Source organism: Staurois parvus, unplaced genomic scaffold (genome assembly GCF_062004578.1).
Source record: "Staurois parvus isolate SC_StPar_1 unplaced genomic scaffold, SC_StPar_1.0 ptg000596l, whole genome shotgun sequence".
Classification (NCBI taxonomy): domain Eukaryota; kingdom Metazoa; phylum Chordata; class Amphibia; order Anura; family Ranidae; genus Staurois; species Staurois parvus.
This window is the reverse complement of record NW_028318392.1, coordinates 2104988-2122922: the sequence shown is the minus strand read 5'-3', so window position 1 is coordinate 2122922 and position 17935 is coordinate 2104988. Positions and strand designations below refer to the sequence as shown.

The following is a 17935-nucleotide window of genomic DNA, read 5'->3' as shown; positions in this document are numbered from 1 at the left end:
GAGAGCAGAATGGAGCGTTTTTCAGGCGTGTTCAAACCCTTCACATTAAGAGATAGAACTTTTAGTGATAAGTGTCCTGACAACGATTTGGGAGAAGACATGTCCAAAGAGGTATGTGAAAGCAACCTAAAAAGAAGGAACACGGGGTACTAAAAGGATGGGAATAGGATTGAGGGGGGGGGGGGGGAGAAAAAAAAAAATTTAAAGAGATAAATGAAAGAAAAATAAAAGAAAAGAAAAGAAAAATAAGAAAGGGGAAAGGAGGAGAGTAGATACAGGTAAGAAAAAAAAACAGAACTACCAGCGGGAGGAGTAGACCAGCTAATCCACCTAGATATATAAGAAAAGGGGAGAAGAGAAAGGAAGAGAAGATGGGGGGGGGGTTAAGGGGTAACAGAAAAGAGAAAGGAGGCAGTAAAAACAGCCGGCAAGAGTCAGTAAAAGCTCTCCGAGCTTACTGTGTGGGGAACGCAGTGGGTCGAAACCCAAAATAAAAAAGAGGCACGCCGTACGGAAGACCTTAAAAAGTGCAGGGAATGGAGAGGTAGGGCGAGGATAGGGCATGCACAGAGAGGGACTACACCCAGCCGGCGAGGGAGATGTATCAACCCTCACCTGGTAGGGCGTATGGCTCAGGATTTAGCGAGAAATTGGGGTCAAGAACAGAACGGTAGCCTGCGCTAGGAGGGAAGTGAGGGAAGTGAGGGAAGTGAGACAGGCAACAAGCCATTTCAATGGTTGGGAGATACCCATATGAACAGAGCACTACGTAGGAATTCGAAAGCGGAAATATGGTGTCACGAGTATACCGTGGTGGAACTACTAGGAGTGTCGTCCTCAAAGGTATGGCTTCATAGAACGGTCAGACCGCCCTCTCCTCAGGGAGAGAACAGGCAGTGTCTCACAACACATGAAGTCATAAATTATTGGCAGAGGAACAGTAAGGCATGACATGTGCAAAAAAAACATACAGCTCAAATATCGCATATCAAAAAAACACAATATACTGAATTGAAAACAACTAATATGACAGAACGACCCCCCCCCGGCCTGGACTCTCAAGGTACTCCTGGACTCGAGCAGCACCTCATATCAGATAGGAGGAAATGCGTGGGGAGGGAAGAAGAAGGCACAGGCAGAGTACCTACATTGGAGCCTCATCAGAGGTACTCATTAGTATGTAGAGGGTGGAAAAGGATACAGAGCGGGATGGGAGAGACCGATTTCTGCTAGGAGTCTCCATCCGGAGAGCTTGTTGAGGTGATGCTCGTTCACAGGTGCACAGTAACAATGTGAAGGTAAAAAAAAAAAAAAAAAAAAAATTTTAAGCAAAGGTTTCCCCCCCCCCACCCCTCCCAATCCAAACTCAGCAACCCGCTCATCAGAGTACGTGAAAAAGGATAACTGGTGCTGAGGAACTCATCCTCTTCATCCTCTCCTAACTCGGTCTTCTGGAAACGGTGCAAAGCGAGTTGAATACGATGCGTGTGGGGGGACATAAAGTCCTTCAGTGGCGAACCCGATATCCTCGGAGGTCCCCAGGATAGGCTCGGAGTCAGCTGTGCAGGAGATGGAAGAGGATCGGAGCCCTCCGGAGTCCACCCGGGGTCTCTAGATGGCAATAGACCTATCAGAGGTGTCATGGAGGAGGTTGGGCACTAAATTGGTATTAGATCCGATATTCCCGTTGCGAAGCGACAGCGGTGGTGCAGAAAATGGGCAGGTAGAAGGGAGGAACTTATTGGAATATTCTGTGCCAAACAATCGTTAAGGGTCAAGAATCGTAGGGATGAGATCTCAGTGGCCCCAGATGCATAGGGCTGCCTGTGTGCAAGAGTACCAATGAGTCCAGTCCAGATCATGTGGAGGGAAGATCCCAGGATGATAGATCAGAAAGCTCCATAGGTAAGGCGAAATGGGACAAGGATTTTGCAGACAAAGTCCGAAGAGTGGCTGAATGGATCCTGAGCAGTGAAACCAGCGGTAGTGTACAGTAAATTAAGGAAATCAGGACAGAGTTTAGAGAAGGGTCTCTAAGCTTCATGACGAGGCCTGCGATGAGCAGGAGAGAAGGTCGGGCTGGTTATGCTGGTAGAGCCACCGGCTGGAAGTCTCGGCGGGGTTGCGGGAACCAATCGGCGTCGGCGAGAGCCAGGGCCCTGCCATTCCATATCACTTGGTGTCGGTCCGGATTCCGGAACACCTGGGAGACGCATATTGCTGTACCAATCGGGGAGGTCGATTAGTGGGATATCTAGGGAAGTACAGAAATTAGGCAGATCCTCCGGAACTCGCAGGTAGGCTGTGCGCCCCTGCGCCTGTGCGGAAAGACAAAATGGGAAACGCCACCTATATGATATGTTATGGGAACGGAGTGCATCCAATAGGGGGCGAAGTTCCCGTCTTTGTTGCAGAGTAAGATTGGAGAGATCCTGGAATAAATGTATTTCTGACCCCTGATATAAGAGACGCCTTCTGTCCCTGGTGCGCCTGAGGATGTCCTCTTTAATTGGGAAGCTGACTAGGCAACATATTACATCTCTCGGGGGATCAGAATCTCTACCCCTGGGACGGAGTGCTCTGTGTGCCCGTTCCAACTCTATAGGTGTGGCCGGTGGGCGACCTAGTAGGTCATTAAAGATCGCCACAACCGTTGTAGAGATGTCGTTCGGTTCCACAGATTCTGGCAAACCACGGAGTCGAATGTTATGTCTGCGTCCACGGTTATCCAAATCCTCTATTTGTCTGTAGAATTCACGGATATGTGATGCGTGTGAGACTGTTGTCTGCTGTATGTCTGCTATGGCATCTGCATTAGTGCGGTTAGCAATTTCCACTCCCTCCAGCCTTGTGCCCAAGGAAAGCAGGTCATTTCGCAGGTCACTGAGGGCGGTGGTGAGTGTGACTTTAATGTCTGCAGCCACCGCCTGAAGATCTCTGAGAGACACTGCCTGGGAATCAGAGGAGAGATCATGCTGCGGGACTGCATCTGTGACATTCTCAGTGTCACTACTGTGAGCACAGGAGGAGGGGGGGGGAGAGAAGGAAGCTGCATGGGACCTGTCCCTCTGCTGGGAGCGGAACAGCTCCTGTATATGCCGCGATTGCGGCTGAGTAAGGACCCGTGGGGAACGGGAACGGGAACCGGGTGTGTTCCGGTCTGTTTTCCCCATGGTTATGTGCCCCTGCCTCACCCGATCCTCGGTGCAGTGTGAGGAGAAGTCTTCGGCCGGCGGGAGCTCCTGGCTTAAGCGGCCATTCCGGACTGCGGCAGACCACGCCCCCCGTGCTCACTTTTAATACCCAATGATAAAAAAGTCCTTTTTTAATTTTTTTTTTATTTTCTCCTGCATATAATTGCAAACATTGTTTGATTGTTTGCAGAAGTGTACAAATACCAGGAGAGGGATCATGATCATACCTATACTTAAAAAGGTGCTTCAGTTATATGTGTGAAAGTTAGAAGTCAGCAACTACACAAATTGTAGCTACTGACTTAAAAGAGGATCTCATCAGTCTAGGGATCCTCACCTGAGCCGGTTTCTTCATCAGTCTTCAGTCCTTGGTGCCAGCATTTTAACTGTGGGCAGCCAGCTGTGACTCCTTGTGGCTGAGTTATCTGAATATTCTGAGAACTGTGATGTGACCCAGAAGGCTGTGGACAGGTAAGGAAGAGGAGAACCTCCACTCGGATCTGATCTGAGTGCAAGTGGGAGTAGGTACCTGTCAAAACCAGGTACCAAACCCCCTAAAAGAATCAAATCTAAATGTTGCAAAGGAGGGAGAGAAGGGGAGGAAGAGCAGAACTTCCCCTTTTTGGTGAAGTTCTGCTTATAGGTGATAGTAGCCTCATTAATGCACTTGAAACAGCACAATTGAATACAGTTGATGATACTTTTTTTATTTGTGCTAACAAATTCATTTTCAGAAAAAGCCTTCAGGGTATATCACCATTTTCTAAGGTCACTGCTTGGCCCTTAGAGGAAGCTTGTCCTGAAAATGTAACTGGGCAGACAGTAATCAACTGGATGGTATCAATACAGAGATAATAGGTCTACAAAAAATCTAGTGCAATTTTCTAATGCATCTACATTTGAGGAATGGGATAAGAGCAGCATTGAAAAAAATGGGTAATTATTGGTTAATTATGAGACCTGATCTTATCATTAAGAAGTCATCAAAGTTTGACTTGGACAGGAATAGCTATCTACAAGGAAACATCCTTAAATGGAAGGGAAAAAGGAATAATCACATCACAGAGGATGAAGGAGAAGGACAAGAGGAGATACTTCCCAAATAGGAAGAAGAGCCCACCTTTACCTTGTGCATACAAAGTCCCACACAGAGACATTGAATTAGAGAACAATTTCAGATAGCTGGTAGTTAGCAAGAGAAACACATGAAACAACTTTGGGAGCTAGACCCGAACAACCATCTGCATTGTCTGTTTAGAAATGAACAGCCTCCAGAGAATTACAAGCAAAAAGAAAACACACAGGATGGGGTCAAAGAGATACAAAGAGGATTCAGAAGAGAAGAATTCTAGAGAATGATTATTCCATTAATAAGATATGTATTCTTTCCAGCTCTAGGTTTATGGAGGTTGAGCTCTCTTTATTGAGATAAGGGTTAAAAGTTTCCGCCTCCTGACCCCCCAAAATAAGTTGTTCATTAATCTGAATTATTTTATAAGAGATTTTATGAAGTAATATATGTTGAAAGGATATTTATTTACAATTTATTACAGGTACGTTTATGGCGCAGTCAATTTAGGCAGTGCTTTACACACATATAGGTATATTGTACATTCACATGAGGATACTAAAACAATTTAGGGAACTCATGTATGACTGAAAATGTGTACTTTTTGGCTCAAAAAATTTTGGAAGAATTGTGGGAGGAAGATCACTATGAGGGAAGGGAGATTGTTTAGCATTTCATGATAGTATATATTAGGAGACATAAAAGCCCTATTGGATCAGGCACTTATGGAAGAGGTAATAAAAAAAATAGTATAAATTACAGTTTAAATTGTTTCCCTTGACACTGCTTTTTTACCACATTCCCAAGATGAGTGCAGGAACCAACTGAAAGGCCCATAGGAAATGGGCATATATAACCTGATAAACAATTTAGTATGCTATATTGAGCATTTTTATACAGAATCAAGTAGTTCAATTTTCCTGTTCTGATACAGACCCTGTCATATGCTTTACATTTTGTTCCAATATAAATGATAATCAGGATCTAAATGACAGGTGGATGAATACACTCCAGACAGCGTGATCAGCAACTGCAAGAAGTCAGGTCAGGCGGCAAATCAAATAGTGTGGTCAGTACCAAACTGAGATCAGTTCGAATGGGCAGATGAAAGAGAAGAGAATGCCAGTGTAGTGATTTTATCATAAGCTCAGAATACTTGGCTTGTGATGTTTAATTAGTGGGCCACCCTTGGCTCATGCCAACAGGGCCGGTGCTAGACTATTTTGTACCCTAGGCAAGACCAGCTACTTGCACCCTCCCCCACCCAAAAAAAATAAAACTTGAAATAAAACTTAAAAATAAAATAAAACTCCACATGGAGCTAATCCTTGCCAAAGTTAGCTCCACGTGGAAACTGATTGGGGAGCTGGGAGGAAGTGATGTTGTGCGCAGAATGGCTTGCGCAGCATCTCATTGGCTGGATACCTCTTGTTCACAGATTGGCTGAAGTTTGCAGGAGACGGCTTCATCTACAGCTAATATCATCCAAACCTGTCTGGGGACAGTGACACCAGGACCCAGAAGTGACATTTTACACATTGCTACTGGGTCATTAACAGGAAGGAGAGATCAGTAAACAGGTGTATTGCAGCGGGGGTTTTATACAATACCCCTCCACTATTGCCATACTACGGTGGCAGCGCTGTTGCTGAATAATGGGGAGTGGTTGAGGGACAGTAAAAGTGTGGCTCAGCTGCACATTTTTAATGTTCCTCGAATACAAGTGTAAATAAGATCCAACTGGAAGCATCTCACTGTGCTTATGTGATGGCCATCATTATCATGATGATGATCACACAGTACAGAAGGTGCTGTACAGTATGTCTGTCTATACACAGCATTTGGCTGTCTCTCTGTCTGTGCCTCAGAAAACAGAAATTGTGAGCTTGCCTGTGCACAGGGTTCCCAGTGCTGCCTGTGCCCTCGGCCACCTCTCTGTTGAATCGCCTCCCACCGCCAGGCTACAGCCTTGTCTTCCGTCCTCTTCAGCAGAGGAAGGGATAATCACTCCGTCAGTGAACAAATCACTCCACCAGTGAACAAATCACTCCACCAGTGAACGAATCACTCCACCAGTGAACGAATCACTCCGCCAGTGAATGAATCACTCCACCAGTGAACGAATCCCTCTGCCAGTGAAAGAATCCCTCCGCCAGTGAACGAATCACTCCGCCAGTGAACGAATCAATCCACCAGTGAACGAATCACTCCACCAGTGAACGAATCACTCCACCAGTGAACGAATCACTCTGCCAGTGAACAAATCACTCCACCAGTGAACGAATCCCTCTGCCAGTGAACGAATCCCTCTGCCAGTGAACGAATCACTCCGCCAGTGAACGAATCACTCCGCCAGTGAACGAATCACTCCGCCAGTGAACGAATCACTCCACCAGTGAACGAATCACTCCGCCAGTGAACAAATCACTCCGTCAGTGAACTAATCACTCCGCCAGTGAACGAATCACTCCACCAGTGAACGATTCACTCCACCAGTGAACGAATAACTCCACCAGTGAACGAATCACTCCGCCAGTGAACGAATCACTCCGCCAGTTAACTAATCACTCCACCAGTGAACGAATCACTCCACCAGTGAAAGAATCACTCCGCCAGTGAACGAATCACTCCGCCAGTGAACGAATCACTCCACCAGTGAACTAATCACTCCACCAGTGAAAGAATCACTCCACCAGTGAAAGAATTATTCCCCCAGTAAACGAATCACTCCACCACTGAACGAATCACTCCACCAGTGAACAAATCACTCCGCTAGTGAAAGAATCACTCCGCCAGTGAAAGAATAACTCCGCCAGTAAATGAATCACTCCGCCAGTGAAAGAATCACTCCGCCAGTGAACGAATCACTCTGCCAGTGAATGAATCACTCCGCCAGTGAAAGAATCACTCCGCCAGTGAACGAATCACTCCGCCAGTGAAAGAATCACTCCGCCAGTGAACGAATCACTCCACCAGTGAACGAATCACTCCGCCAGTGAAATAATCACTCCGCCAGGGAAAGGCTGTGAGCAGTCACAGCCAGCCGCCACTGATCAGCATTACTAAACAGAGATAAAGTGTGGTGCGCTGTCCTTTTAAAATAACAAACAGATGGCCTACCCTGTACATATTAAATAATAAATATACACCGTATGCTCAAACATCTATAAAGTAAACATCAGTCATCTCCCAAGTCCTTGAGTGACATTCAATCCTTCATGATAAAAACTCTTCCTTAAAGTGTCTCAGTGTCCACAAAGTAGTAATTCACACCTATAAGTGCAATGCTTGCACACCTTACAGCTCGACCTACACACTATATGGGTCAAATGCGCTGTAATTAACAGTAGTTGCAAGTCAGCCTCTGACTCTTACTAGCTACTTCCTATGAGATTATCTGCACTGAGATCAGCCCTTGTGGCTTCCAATGTAGATGTAGCTCGAAAAGAGGAAACAATATCTCGTAGTACACGAGTCACTCCGTAGTACACGAATCACTCCGCCAGTGAACGATTCACTCCACCAGTGAACGAATAACTCCACCAGTGAACGAATCACTCCGCCAGTGAACGAATCACTCCGCCAGTTAACTAATCACTCCACCAGTGAACGAATCACTCCACCAGTGAAAGAATCACTCCGCCAGTGAACGAATCACTCCGCCAGTGAACGAATCACTCCACCAGTGAACTAATCACTCCACCAGTGAAAGAATCACTCCACCAGTGAAAGAATTATTCCCCCAGTAAACGAATCACTCCACCACTGAACGAATCACTCCACCAGTGAACAAATCACTCCGCTAGTGAAAGAATCACTCCGCCAGTGAAAGAATAACTCCGCCAGTAAATGAATCACTCCGCCAGTGAAAGAATCACTCCGCCAGTGAACGAATCACTCTGCCAGTGAACGAATCACTCCGCCAGTGAAAGAATCACTCCGCCAGTGAACGAATCACTCCGCCAGTGAAAGAATCACTCCGCCAGTGAACGAATCACTCCACCAGTGAACGAATCACTCCGCCAGTGAAATAATCACTCCGCCAGGGAAAGGCTGTGAGCAGTCACAGCCAGCCGCCACTGATCAGCATTACTAAACAGAGATAAAGTGTGGTGCGCTGTCCTTTTAAAATAACAAACAGATGGCCTACCCTGTACATATTAAATAATAAATATACACCGTATGCTCAAACATCTATAAAGTAAACATCAGTCATCTCCCAAGTCCTTGAGTGACATTCAATCCTTCATGATAAAAACTCTTCCTTAAAGTGTCTCAGTGTCCACAAAGTAGTAATTCACACCTATAAGTGCAATGCTTGCACACCTTACAGCTCGACCTACACACTATATGGGTCAAATGCGCTGTAATTAACAGTAGTTGCAAGTCAGCCTCTGACTCTTACTAGCTACTTCCTATGAGATTATCTGCACTGAGATCAGCCCTTGTGGCTTCCAATGTAGATGTAGCTCGAAAAGAGGAAACAATATCTCGTAGTACAACACCACATATATAAATTCAAAATTAATAACAATAAACTATATGCACTCACAATGATATCAAAAACAAAGTGCCCTGATCAAGTGCTCAGGTGTTCATATAAAGTCATTCAAAATGATACGTCCCTAATAGTGCTCAGATGTCCAACACAAATTCCCATCACCTCTGTGTGCAATAAACGCTCAACTTCATCTATGACCTACAACATGATAGGTCACAAGCGCTTTGTGTTGATCACTTTTTGCAGATCTACTTCCATCCTTTCGCAGCTACTTCAGCTGTACTGTCTCTTTAAGAGACCGGATTCTGCTATCATCAATGGGATATTAGTAACTTCAAAGAGGAAAGAGTGCTTCATAGTGCAACCCCCCATTGTCAATAAATAGCTTTTATTACGCACATTATACACTCACGTGATAAAACATACTGTATAAAAGAGCAGCGTTCCAATCACCAAAATGGCTTCTCTCACCACACTCCCAGAAGTGACATCACTGGCTCCGCGTGACATGTTGCGTCACTGGTCACATGACTTTCTCGGTACCCCGGTACCACACAAACCAGAAGTGCAATGAGAGAAGCCATTTTGGTGATTGGACCACTGCTCTTTTATATGTTTTGTAATATGAGTGTTTTATACGTAATAAAAGCTGTTTACTGATTATGCAGGGTTGCACTATGAAGTACTCTTTCACTAGATTTTACTTTATAGATTTTTTAGCATATGGTGTATATTTATTATTCAATGTGTACAGGGTAGAAAGGGACAGCGCGCCACACTGTATCACTGCTAGTAGTGTGGGAGTACACTGCATTAGTGTTTGCAGCAGTCCATGTGTTCAATCTTTTTTCCTTTTTTTACACTATTTCTATATAAGTTAGTGATTATTTATATGTTTATTTCTATTTCTGGTCTGTTTTAGCAGTGCATGAGTGTTTTATCTATTATTATTCACTGATAGGCATGCGCCCGAAATTAAAAAAGAGTCCCTCTGCTCTTCGCCTTCTTGGCCCCTCTGATGAACTGGTGGGACCCAGGAAAAATATAATTAATGTTACAGCAGGGCCGCCTGTACTGTCCTATTGGCGGCCCTGGTGCCTAGCTTGACTAGTACTTGCACCAGCCCTGCATGCCAGACAGCTAAAAGGTTCTACTTCACCTCTTTCTATATGTAGCTTTGTTAGTACAGTTAGAGAGTCTAGGAGCTACATTGTGGGCTTTGTGGAGGAAGATAGGGATGGAGCAGGAATTAGCCTGAGCATACTCTTACTGATGCTACTGACAAGGTGGATACAATATAGATCTATTTATGTAGCAATTTAATTTATCTTTTTATTGTAATTATGCATGCAATGATTTTTTTTGTAATCGGGTATTCGTTTTTACTGATTGCTCTTGACTTGGTATAAGATGATGGCAAAATTATATTTTAAAAATGTATTCTGTGAACCATTCACATAATAATAGGCTTTCTGTGAAAGGAGAGGAGGGTGGATAAATGACAATAAACAATAAACAAAGAGCAGCAATTCTGGTGGCATATAATCCATGGGAATTCACTTGTGGTTACACAGGACATTTTAATAATAGATCTGTTTTAACACGATGTCATCTTAACTAACATTTACTTTACAAGGTAACCATCCACTTTGCTAGGTGAACAGTCTGTGCTCTGCTAAAAGATAAAAATACTGTAACTAATATGATATGATTATCATCTTCAATCTCTCCCTCTCTACTGGTGCATTCCCCTCCCCCTTAAAGCACGCGCACATCACTCCCATACTCAAAAAACCCTCCCTGGACCCCACCGACCTGAGCAAACTTAGACCCATCTCCCTGCTGCCATTTACATCCAAACTCCTCGAGCGCTTAGTCTGCGATCGCCTAAGCTCCCACCTCAATGACAACAACCTCCTTGATCCACTACAGTCTGGCTTCTGTCCCGTATACTCCACCAAAACCGCCCTACTCAAAATCACTAATGATCTGCTAACCACTAAAGCTAATGGCCATTACTCTGTCCTCCTACTCCTCGACCTCTCCGCGGCCTTCGACACAGTTGACCACCCCCTCCTCCTTAATAAACTATACTTCCTTGGCATCAGAGACTCCGCTCTCTCCTGGCTCTCCTATCTATCCCAACGCTCCTTCAGCATTACCTATAACGCTGCCACCTCCTCCTCTCTCCCCCACTCTGTTGTGGTCCCCCAAGGCTCTGTCCTCAGGCCCCTTCTCTTCTCCATCTACACCTCCTCCCTTGGCCAACTGATACACTCCCACGACTTCAACTACCACCTCTACGCCAATGACACGCAAATCTACCTCTCTACCCCTCAACTCACCCCTTCAGTCTCCGCCAGAATCACCTGCCTACTGAACGACATTAGACTGGATGTCACTCCACTTTCGCAAATTAAACCTTTCCAAAACCGAGCTCCTAATTTTCCCCCCCAGCTCGCACCCCCCCCCCTCTCTATCACGACCAACAACGCCACCATCAGTCCCACCCCGCAAGCCAAAGTCCTAGGTGTCACTCTAGACTCAAATCTGTCCTTCCAACCCCATGTCCAATCGCTGGCAAACTCATGCAGGCTCCACCTTCGCAACATCTCCAAAATACATCCGTTCCTAACCCCAGACACTACTAAACAACTCATTCACTCCCTTATTATCTCACGCCTGGACTACTGCAACTCTCTCCTCACCGACCTACCTCATCACAGACTATCCCCGCTTCAGTCTATCCTGAGCTCAGCAGCCAGACTCATCCACCTTACCAACCGCTCTGCATCTGCCACCCCCCTCTGTCATTCCCTCCATTGGCTTCCAATTGCCCAACGCATTAAATTCAAACTACTAACATTGACGTACAAAGCCATTCATAACACTGCCCCAAACTACCTCACCAACCTGATACCCAAATACCACCCAGAACGTACCCTTCACTCATCACAAGACCTCCTACTTTCTAGCTCCCTGGTCTCCTCCTCCCATGCCCGACTGCAGGACTTCTCCAGGACTTCCCCCATCCTCTGGAACTCACTACCCCAATCCATCAGACTGTCACCTACCCTCCTCACCTTTAGGCACACCCTGAAAACCCATCTCTTCAAGGAAGCCTACCCCACCCTCACCTAACAGCCAATCTCCTCCACTCCTCCTTCCACTCCATCCCCCTCAGCCACTTCCTCCTGTACCACTATCCCCTAGATTGTAAGTTCGAAATAGCAGGGCCCTTGAACCTCTCGTATATTGTTTTGTTACTGTATTGTCTCATGTACTGTCCCCAACTATATTGTACAGCGCTGAGCAAACTTTTTGGCGATATATAAATACTGTATAATAATAATAATCTGATTATGTTTGTTCTAAGAGACTCTGGTAACGATTGTGATGTAAGTGGGGCACTTCAAATTTTAACAGAGACCCCTCACTGATTTATCTTAAAATTAGACTTGCCTCCATTCATGGCGTCAATTCTTATCTTCAGTTGGTTGGGTCCAGTAAGCAAGCTTTTTATAGCATTAAAGTCAAAAAGTGTTCTGAGTAAATTGAGGTATACCTCCACTGAATCCACCACTTCAACTAGAAAACATAAGAATATTACATGCAATAAAGCAATTTATAAATACAAAATAAATAAAGCTGTACAAGTAAAAATGTCTATATGCAAAATATGGTAAGCCATAGAGGCCACATTTATTACTGCCATATTAGTGTGATTTTTGGCTGGGTGCTATTGGTTATTCAATGGACATTGCCCATTGATAAAACACCATACATTCTCATTGACTAGTTGCATATTTTTGTATTCCTTAGGGACTACTAAAATGTCAAGTGTTTTCAGACTTTCAGGCAATTCACTGAGCTGTGTGAATTAGTAACATTCCAGAGAACCCCAACTAATTACTTCTCATGGAAGTCTGTAAATAGAACTGGAAAGCCTACAGATAATGGGACTAAAGGAAACATTGGTCTGCTGTGTTTTTACCCTGGTAAACGTGCTGGGAAGAACAATCAACCTACCACAGGATCCAAAAGTATTTCAAACAACTTTCTATGAAAAAGTGCTTTCCGTCATTAAAACGGAGTTCCAGACATTTTTTTTCTTCCCTGAAAGACAGTGCCCACCCTCTTCACAGTTCTTTTGGCAATATATAATTTTTTTTCCCCCCTAAAGACCTTTTTTTGTTTTGTAAAGCGCTCCGCAAACTGTTATCGATATGTAAATCCTATATAATAATAATAATAATTCCTGTCTCCACTTTTGGCCCTGGCCTCCTTGGCGATTTCATCGATAGACATTCCTTAGGGCTTCAGGGATATCGGCATAATCTATCCCAGGAGTCCTAGGGAATCCTTAATAGCGAAATCTTGTGTTATTACAAAAACGGGTCGTGACACGATCACAATTCCGGGAGGAAGAGCAGACTCTCTTCAGGACACCACCAGCACTGTTTATGTAAGCTGCGATGATTGACGGTTGTCTCAGCAACGGGGTGGCAACTTCCGCCTGCACCACCATTGCTATGGCAACCATCAATACACAGAAAGCGCCACGCCTTCTTCACACTGCGCGGACGCAAGATCGGGAAGTGGATGCTGGGTGGCCAGCTGCACAATTTCCTGGAAGAATGTATGAGCGGGCTTCAGGTGTCCTCACTCAAGATGAAAGGTTTCGGAATATGAGCGTCCAGTAAGTAATTTTTTTAATAAAAGGAGCACAAAGAATTACAAGTACAGTTGATCTCAAATTCCAAGGCATAAGCTCTCATGGGGTTGCTTTAAAAAAAATAAATTAAATGGCCGAAACTCCGCTTTAAGAGTTGGTTCACACCGGTGTGACTTGGCATGCGATTTGACAGTTTCAAGTTGTGCCCTATTGCAACTTGAAACTGTGATGTTGCACTGACATGCGGACCTTCAGATGCCCTCACTCAAGATGAAAGCTTTCAGAATATGAGGGTGCAGTAAGTAATTTTTTTTAAATAAAAGGAACACAAAGGATTACAACTACAGTTGATCTCAAATTGCATGGCATAAGCTGCCACTCTCACGGGGTTGCTTTAAAAAAAAATAAAAAAATTAAATGGCCAAAACTCCGCTTTAAGACTTGGTTCACACCAGTGACTTTACATGCGATTTGACAGTTTGAAGTCACGTCCTATTGCAACTTGAGACTGTGAAGTCGCAGTGACATGAGACTTTGAAATAGTGCAATTTCAAGTGAAGTCGCACAGTTTCAAAGACAGATCCAATGTGAACCAGGGCTAATTGAATTTGGCAATGCATGTGTGCAGTACAGCTTTATATGGAACCCATTTATTCATTTATGGTAGATTATTTATTTCAGGTACTTATATAGCGCCGTCAATTTACGCAGCGCTTTACATATATATTGTACATTCACATCAGTCCCTAACCCTCAACAAGTGCACAATCTAAGGTCCCTAACTCACATTCATATACAAGGGACAATTTTACACAGGATCCAATTAACCTACCAGCATGTCTTTGGAGTGTGGGAGGAAACTGGAGTACCCTGAGGAAACCCACGCAGGCACAGGGAGAACATGCAAAACTCCAGGCAGGAGGTGCTGTGGCTGGGATTCCAACCAACGACCCTAGTACTGCCAGGCAGAAGTGCTAACCATTTAGCCACTGTGCTGCCCAGGTGGTAGATGTGCATTATTGTAGAATATTACATTGTACATTGAATGCCCTCAGTTGGAAAATGTGATCTCACTTGTTTAACATGCCAGGAAGACAATAAACATGTATTCAATATGTACAATAGTAAATATTAAACTTTAGCAATTTCGTAATGGTACAACCTGGGAAAAGGATGTTTGTACCTCTAAATGGCTTAAATTTATTTTCCAGGTCAAACTCCTGTCTTCCCACCCTTGAGAGGTCAACACGCAGGTCAGGACAAATAGCATACTCTTCTATAGTTTTACTGATCTGAAAAATTTTGTCTGTTACAGTATCAGGAGCAGGACCTGAAATATATAAACGAAAGATAAATAAAAACATTTTAGCAACATAGCATAAATGTCCCTAGATGAAATCCGAACAATAAGCAGAAGTAAGATGTGATTTAAAAGGTAAGATGTAAAGCAAGCCGACGATCCTCGCAGGATCGATCGGATCCATCCTGCGGGGATCGTCGGCTTTCTTTACAACTTACCTTTTCTTGGAACGGGTCCGGTGTCACCCCGTATAGGTTGCATACCGACAATCCTACGGGGATCATCTGCATGCAATCTACACGGGGTGACACCGAACCCGCTCAAAGAAAAGGTAAGTTGTAAAGAAAGCCAACGATCCCCGCAGAATGGATCGGATCTGTGGATTGAGCATAATGGATCGTCAGAGGGGGTGTTATTAAGTGTTACCGCACCGGGTGACCCCCAACCCTAGGGTCGCCTCTGGTAAGGACTAGCATAAAGAAATAAAACCCACAAAGATATACAATATGTACAACATTTGAAGCATTAAACATCTGTTTGGAACAATAATTGCATGATTTAGTGGATTATCAACATGCTGTCAGCTACATAAAAGCTGAAAATGTATTTTACAATGCATCAATGTAAAAATAATATAGCAAAATTCTCTTCCAGGGAAATCCTTGGCACATGTAAGTTATTATTCACAATTCAATATTCTAAGAAGCCGACCTGCATTCTGTAAGAACATTCATAGATGTACTCTAGTGGTTAGTTTTCTATGTATAATCTAGTCATTCAAAGAAATCACCAACAGATTACAAAAACAAGAAAAAGTTATTTGTTATAAGGTTGGGACATGACACTTTAAAGGCCCCTTGTATACCATTTCTGCCATAAGCACAGCAGAACATGTCAGAATAAATTCATACTTTTCAAGTATATGATGTCATCATTCCTGAGATCTATCATTTAGTAAAGACCTCTAAACTAAAATAGAATATTCAGTGTCCAGCAGGATTTCTATAGCAATCATGCTTTTATTTACTTTTCTATCCATGAAGTCCTGTGTTCCATTTGCGCTCACCACACATGTAGCACCCCTATAGTTAGACAGGGGGAGCTAGCTAAGTTTTTAGTTAGAGGCTGGATAGCAACCTGATATGAGTCGGCCTGGGATGTGTCAGCCAGGTAACTTTAGGTCAGGGCTGAGGGCTCTGCAGGTAAGTACCATGATACCTCCCCCTGCTCTAGAACCTTGAGAAGTTTCTAAAAGGCATAGGGTTGGGGAGAAGAGGGGCCCATCTGAATACTCAGGGGACTCTGACCAATCCCCAAGCAGGAGGCTTGGTGTGGGGTTAGACCAGCCCCTAAGTATGGGAGCCTGATCAGGAAGTGGCCAGTGTCGGGTGGAAGATGGTGTAAGAAGGCTGGAGTGTGCAGCCTGGGAGGGGGCCCAGGGAGGGGCCTACCTGCTGGTAGAAGCTGGAAAGGAGGATCTCTCAGCTTCAACCATCCCCTGAGAGAGGACAGACTGGGAAGCAGGGAAGAAGCCAGACCAGCATATGGCCTAAACAGCCACCAACACACAAGCTTACAGGAGAGGGCTGAGTGAATAATCCTGCACCCCCTGGGCCAGATAAGGGAAGAGGGCAGTCAGGTGGCAAACCCAACTAACTCCTCATCTCGAGCTGCTTTACTGTGCAAGCTTCTGAGTCCCCTTGCTCAGGGATTCCCTCAGGTAGCTGGGTGAAGAGGAGGATTCATGTGGGGTCTGAGGATGTAAACCAGAAGGGCTGGAGAGCTCTTCAGAGGAGAGACTTTTATTCTCTTTATCCACATCTGTATAGTTACTAAGGAGGTTGTCCACAAGTTTCTACAGTTCCTTGGGCATCCCGTACACCCCTCAACTCTTCGATACCCCTTAATAAAACTACAAAAAACAAGCTCAAGGATTGTTTACTGTCTCCAGTGTGCAGTGGTGGTAGAAAATGTGTGTTGCTTGGCTGTGCAGGACTATAAGGGAACCCAAAAATTCAGCAACTCCTAAGTTGCTATTAGTAAACAAGAGCAAAAGAGTAGAAGTAGGAGTTTGTTTTTTTGGCATCTATTGAGCTCATTAGCCATTCAGCTCACCAAAGTCAAGGGGCGGCCAACTTAAACTACATATAGATGCATCTCAATAAATTAGAATATCATCAAAAAGTTAATATATTTCAAACCTATCTACTTACTGTGTAATCTACTGAACCAGACTGAGAGACCATTTAAAGGCTCAGGAAACCTTTACAGGTGATTTGAGTTTATTAGCTGATTAGAGTGTAACACCACGAGTCAACAAAATTTACCTTTTTCACAATATTCTAATTTTCTGAGATACTGAATTTTGGGTTATTACTAGCAGTAAGCCCTAATCATCAAAATTAAAAGAAAGACATTATTGAAATATATCACTCAGTGTGAAATGAATCTATATAATATATGAGTTTCACTTTTTTAACTGAATTACTGAAATAAATTATCTTTTTTTATTATATTCTAATTTATTGAGATGCACCTGTATAAATCCCATACACATTACCGCACATTTGTTTTGGGATCTATGGAAACATGGAATAACCTTTTACTTTAAACACTGGCCCGATACCTATGAGTTTGCATAAATTTATTTTAATAATATAAATGTATAAAGAAAAAAATGGCAAATCAGCAAGCTTCAAATGAAAAAAGCTATGGAGCTATAGGAAGAATTGTAGAAAGATAGTAAGTAAACCATGTCATCTATAGTAAACTACATCATGTCATCTATAATGACATATCCTTGAGTTCCTAATGTTCCTCTATGCATCTCTTGTTGTGGCAATAAATCACTGGTGAAAATATAACGGTAAAATGTATATTTTCTGTATATATCGGCTTTTTTCCCTGCAGTTTTGGTCCAAACAAAAGCAAAACAAAATCCCCAGGCAACTCTTGAAAATTTTACAACTCAGGAAGAAAATAAAAAACAAATTTCTCATCCCACATGAGAAGTGAGATCAATTGCCTAGCTCAAAATGTTGACATATTATTTCTCAATTTTAACTGTGGATATAATTAGAGATGAGCGAATCGAACATGGCGAAGTGGAATTCGTTTCGAATATTGGGAAAAATCCGAAAATTAGCAGACTTCGGATGCGCGAATCGAAATTTTCCAAAAATGGCGGCGACATGTG

The 17935-nt window shown here is 43.7% G+C and overlaps 1 protein-coding gene across 1 annotated transcript in view; it reads right to left on the bottom strand.

The window, feature by feature from the left end:
* Positions 1–17935, bottom strand: part of PGM5 (phosphoglucomutase 5) — a 182823-nt gene that overhangs the window by 114639 nt on the left and 50249 nt on the right. Inside the window, exons 3-4 of the mRNA XM_089692598.1 lie at positions 14623–14769; positions 12227–12352 (exon numbers count right to left, since the gene is read on the bottom strand). Coding sequence (XP_089548724.1) covers positions 12227–12352; positions 14623–14769 — 273 coding nt within the window. The remainder of the gene's footprint in view (positions 1–12226; positions 12353–14622; positions 14770–17935) is intronic.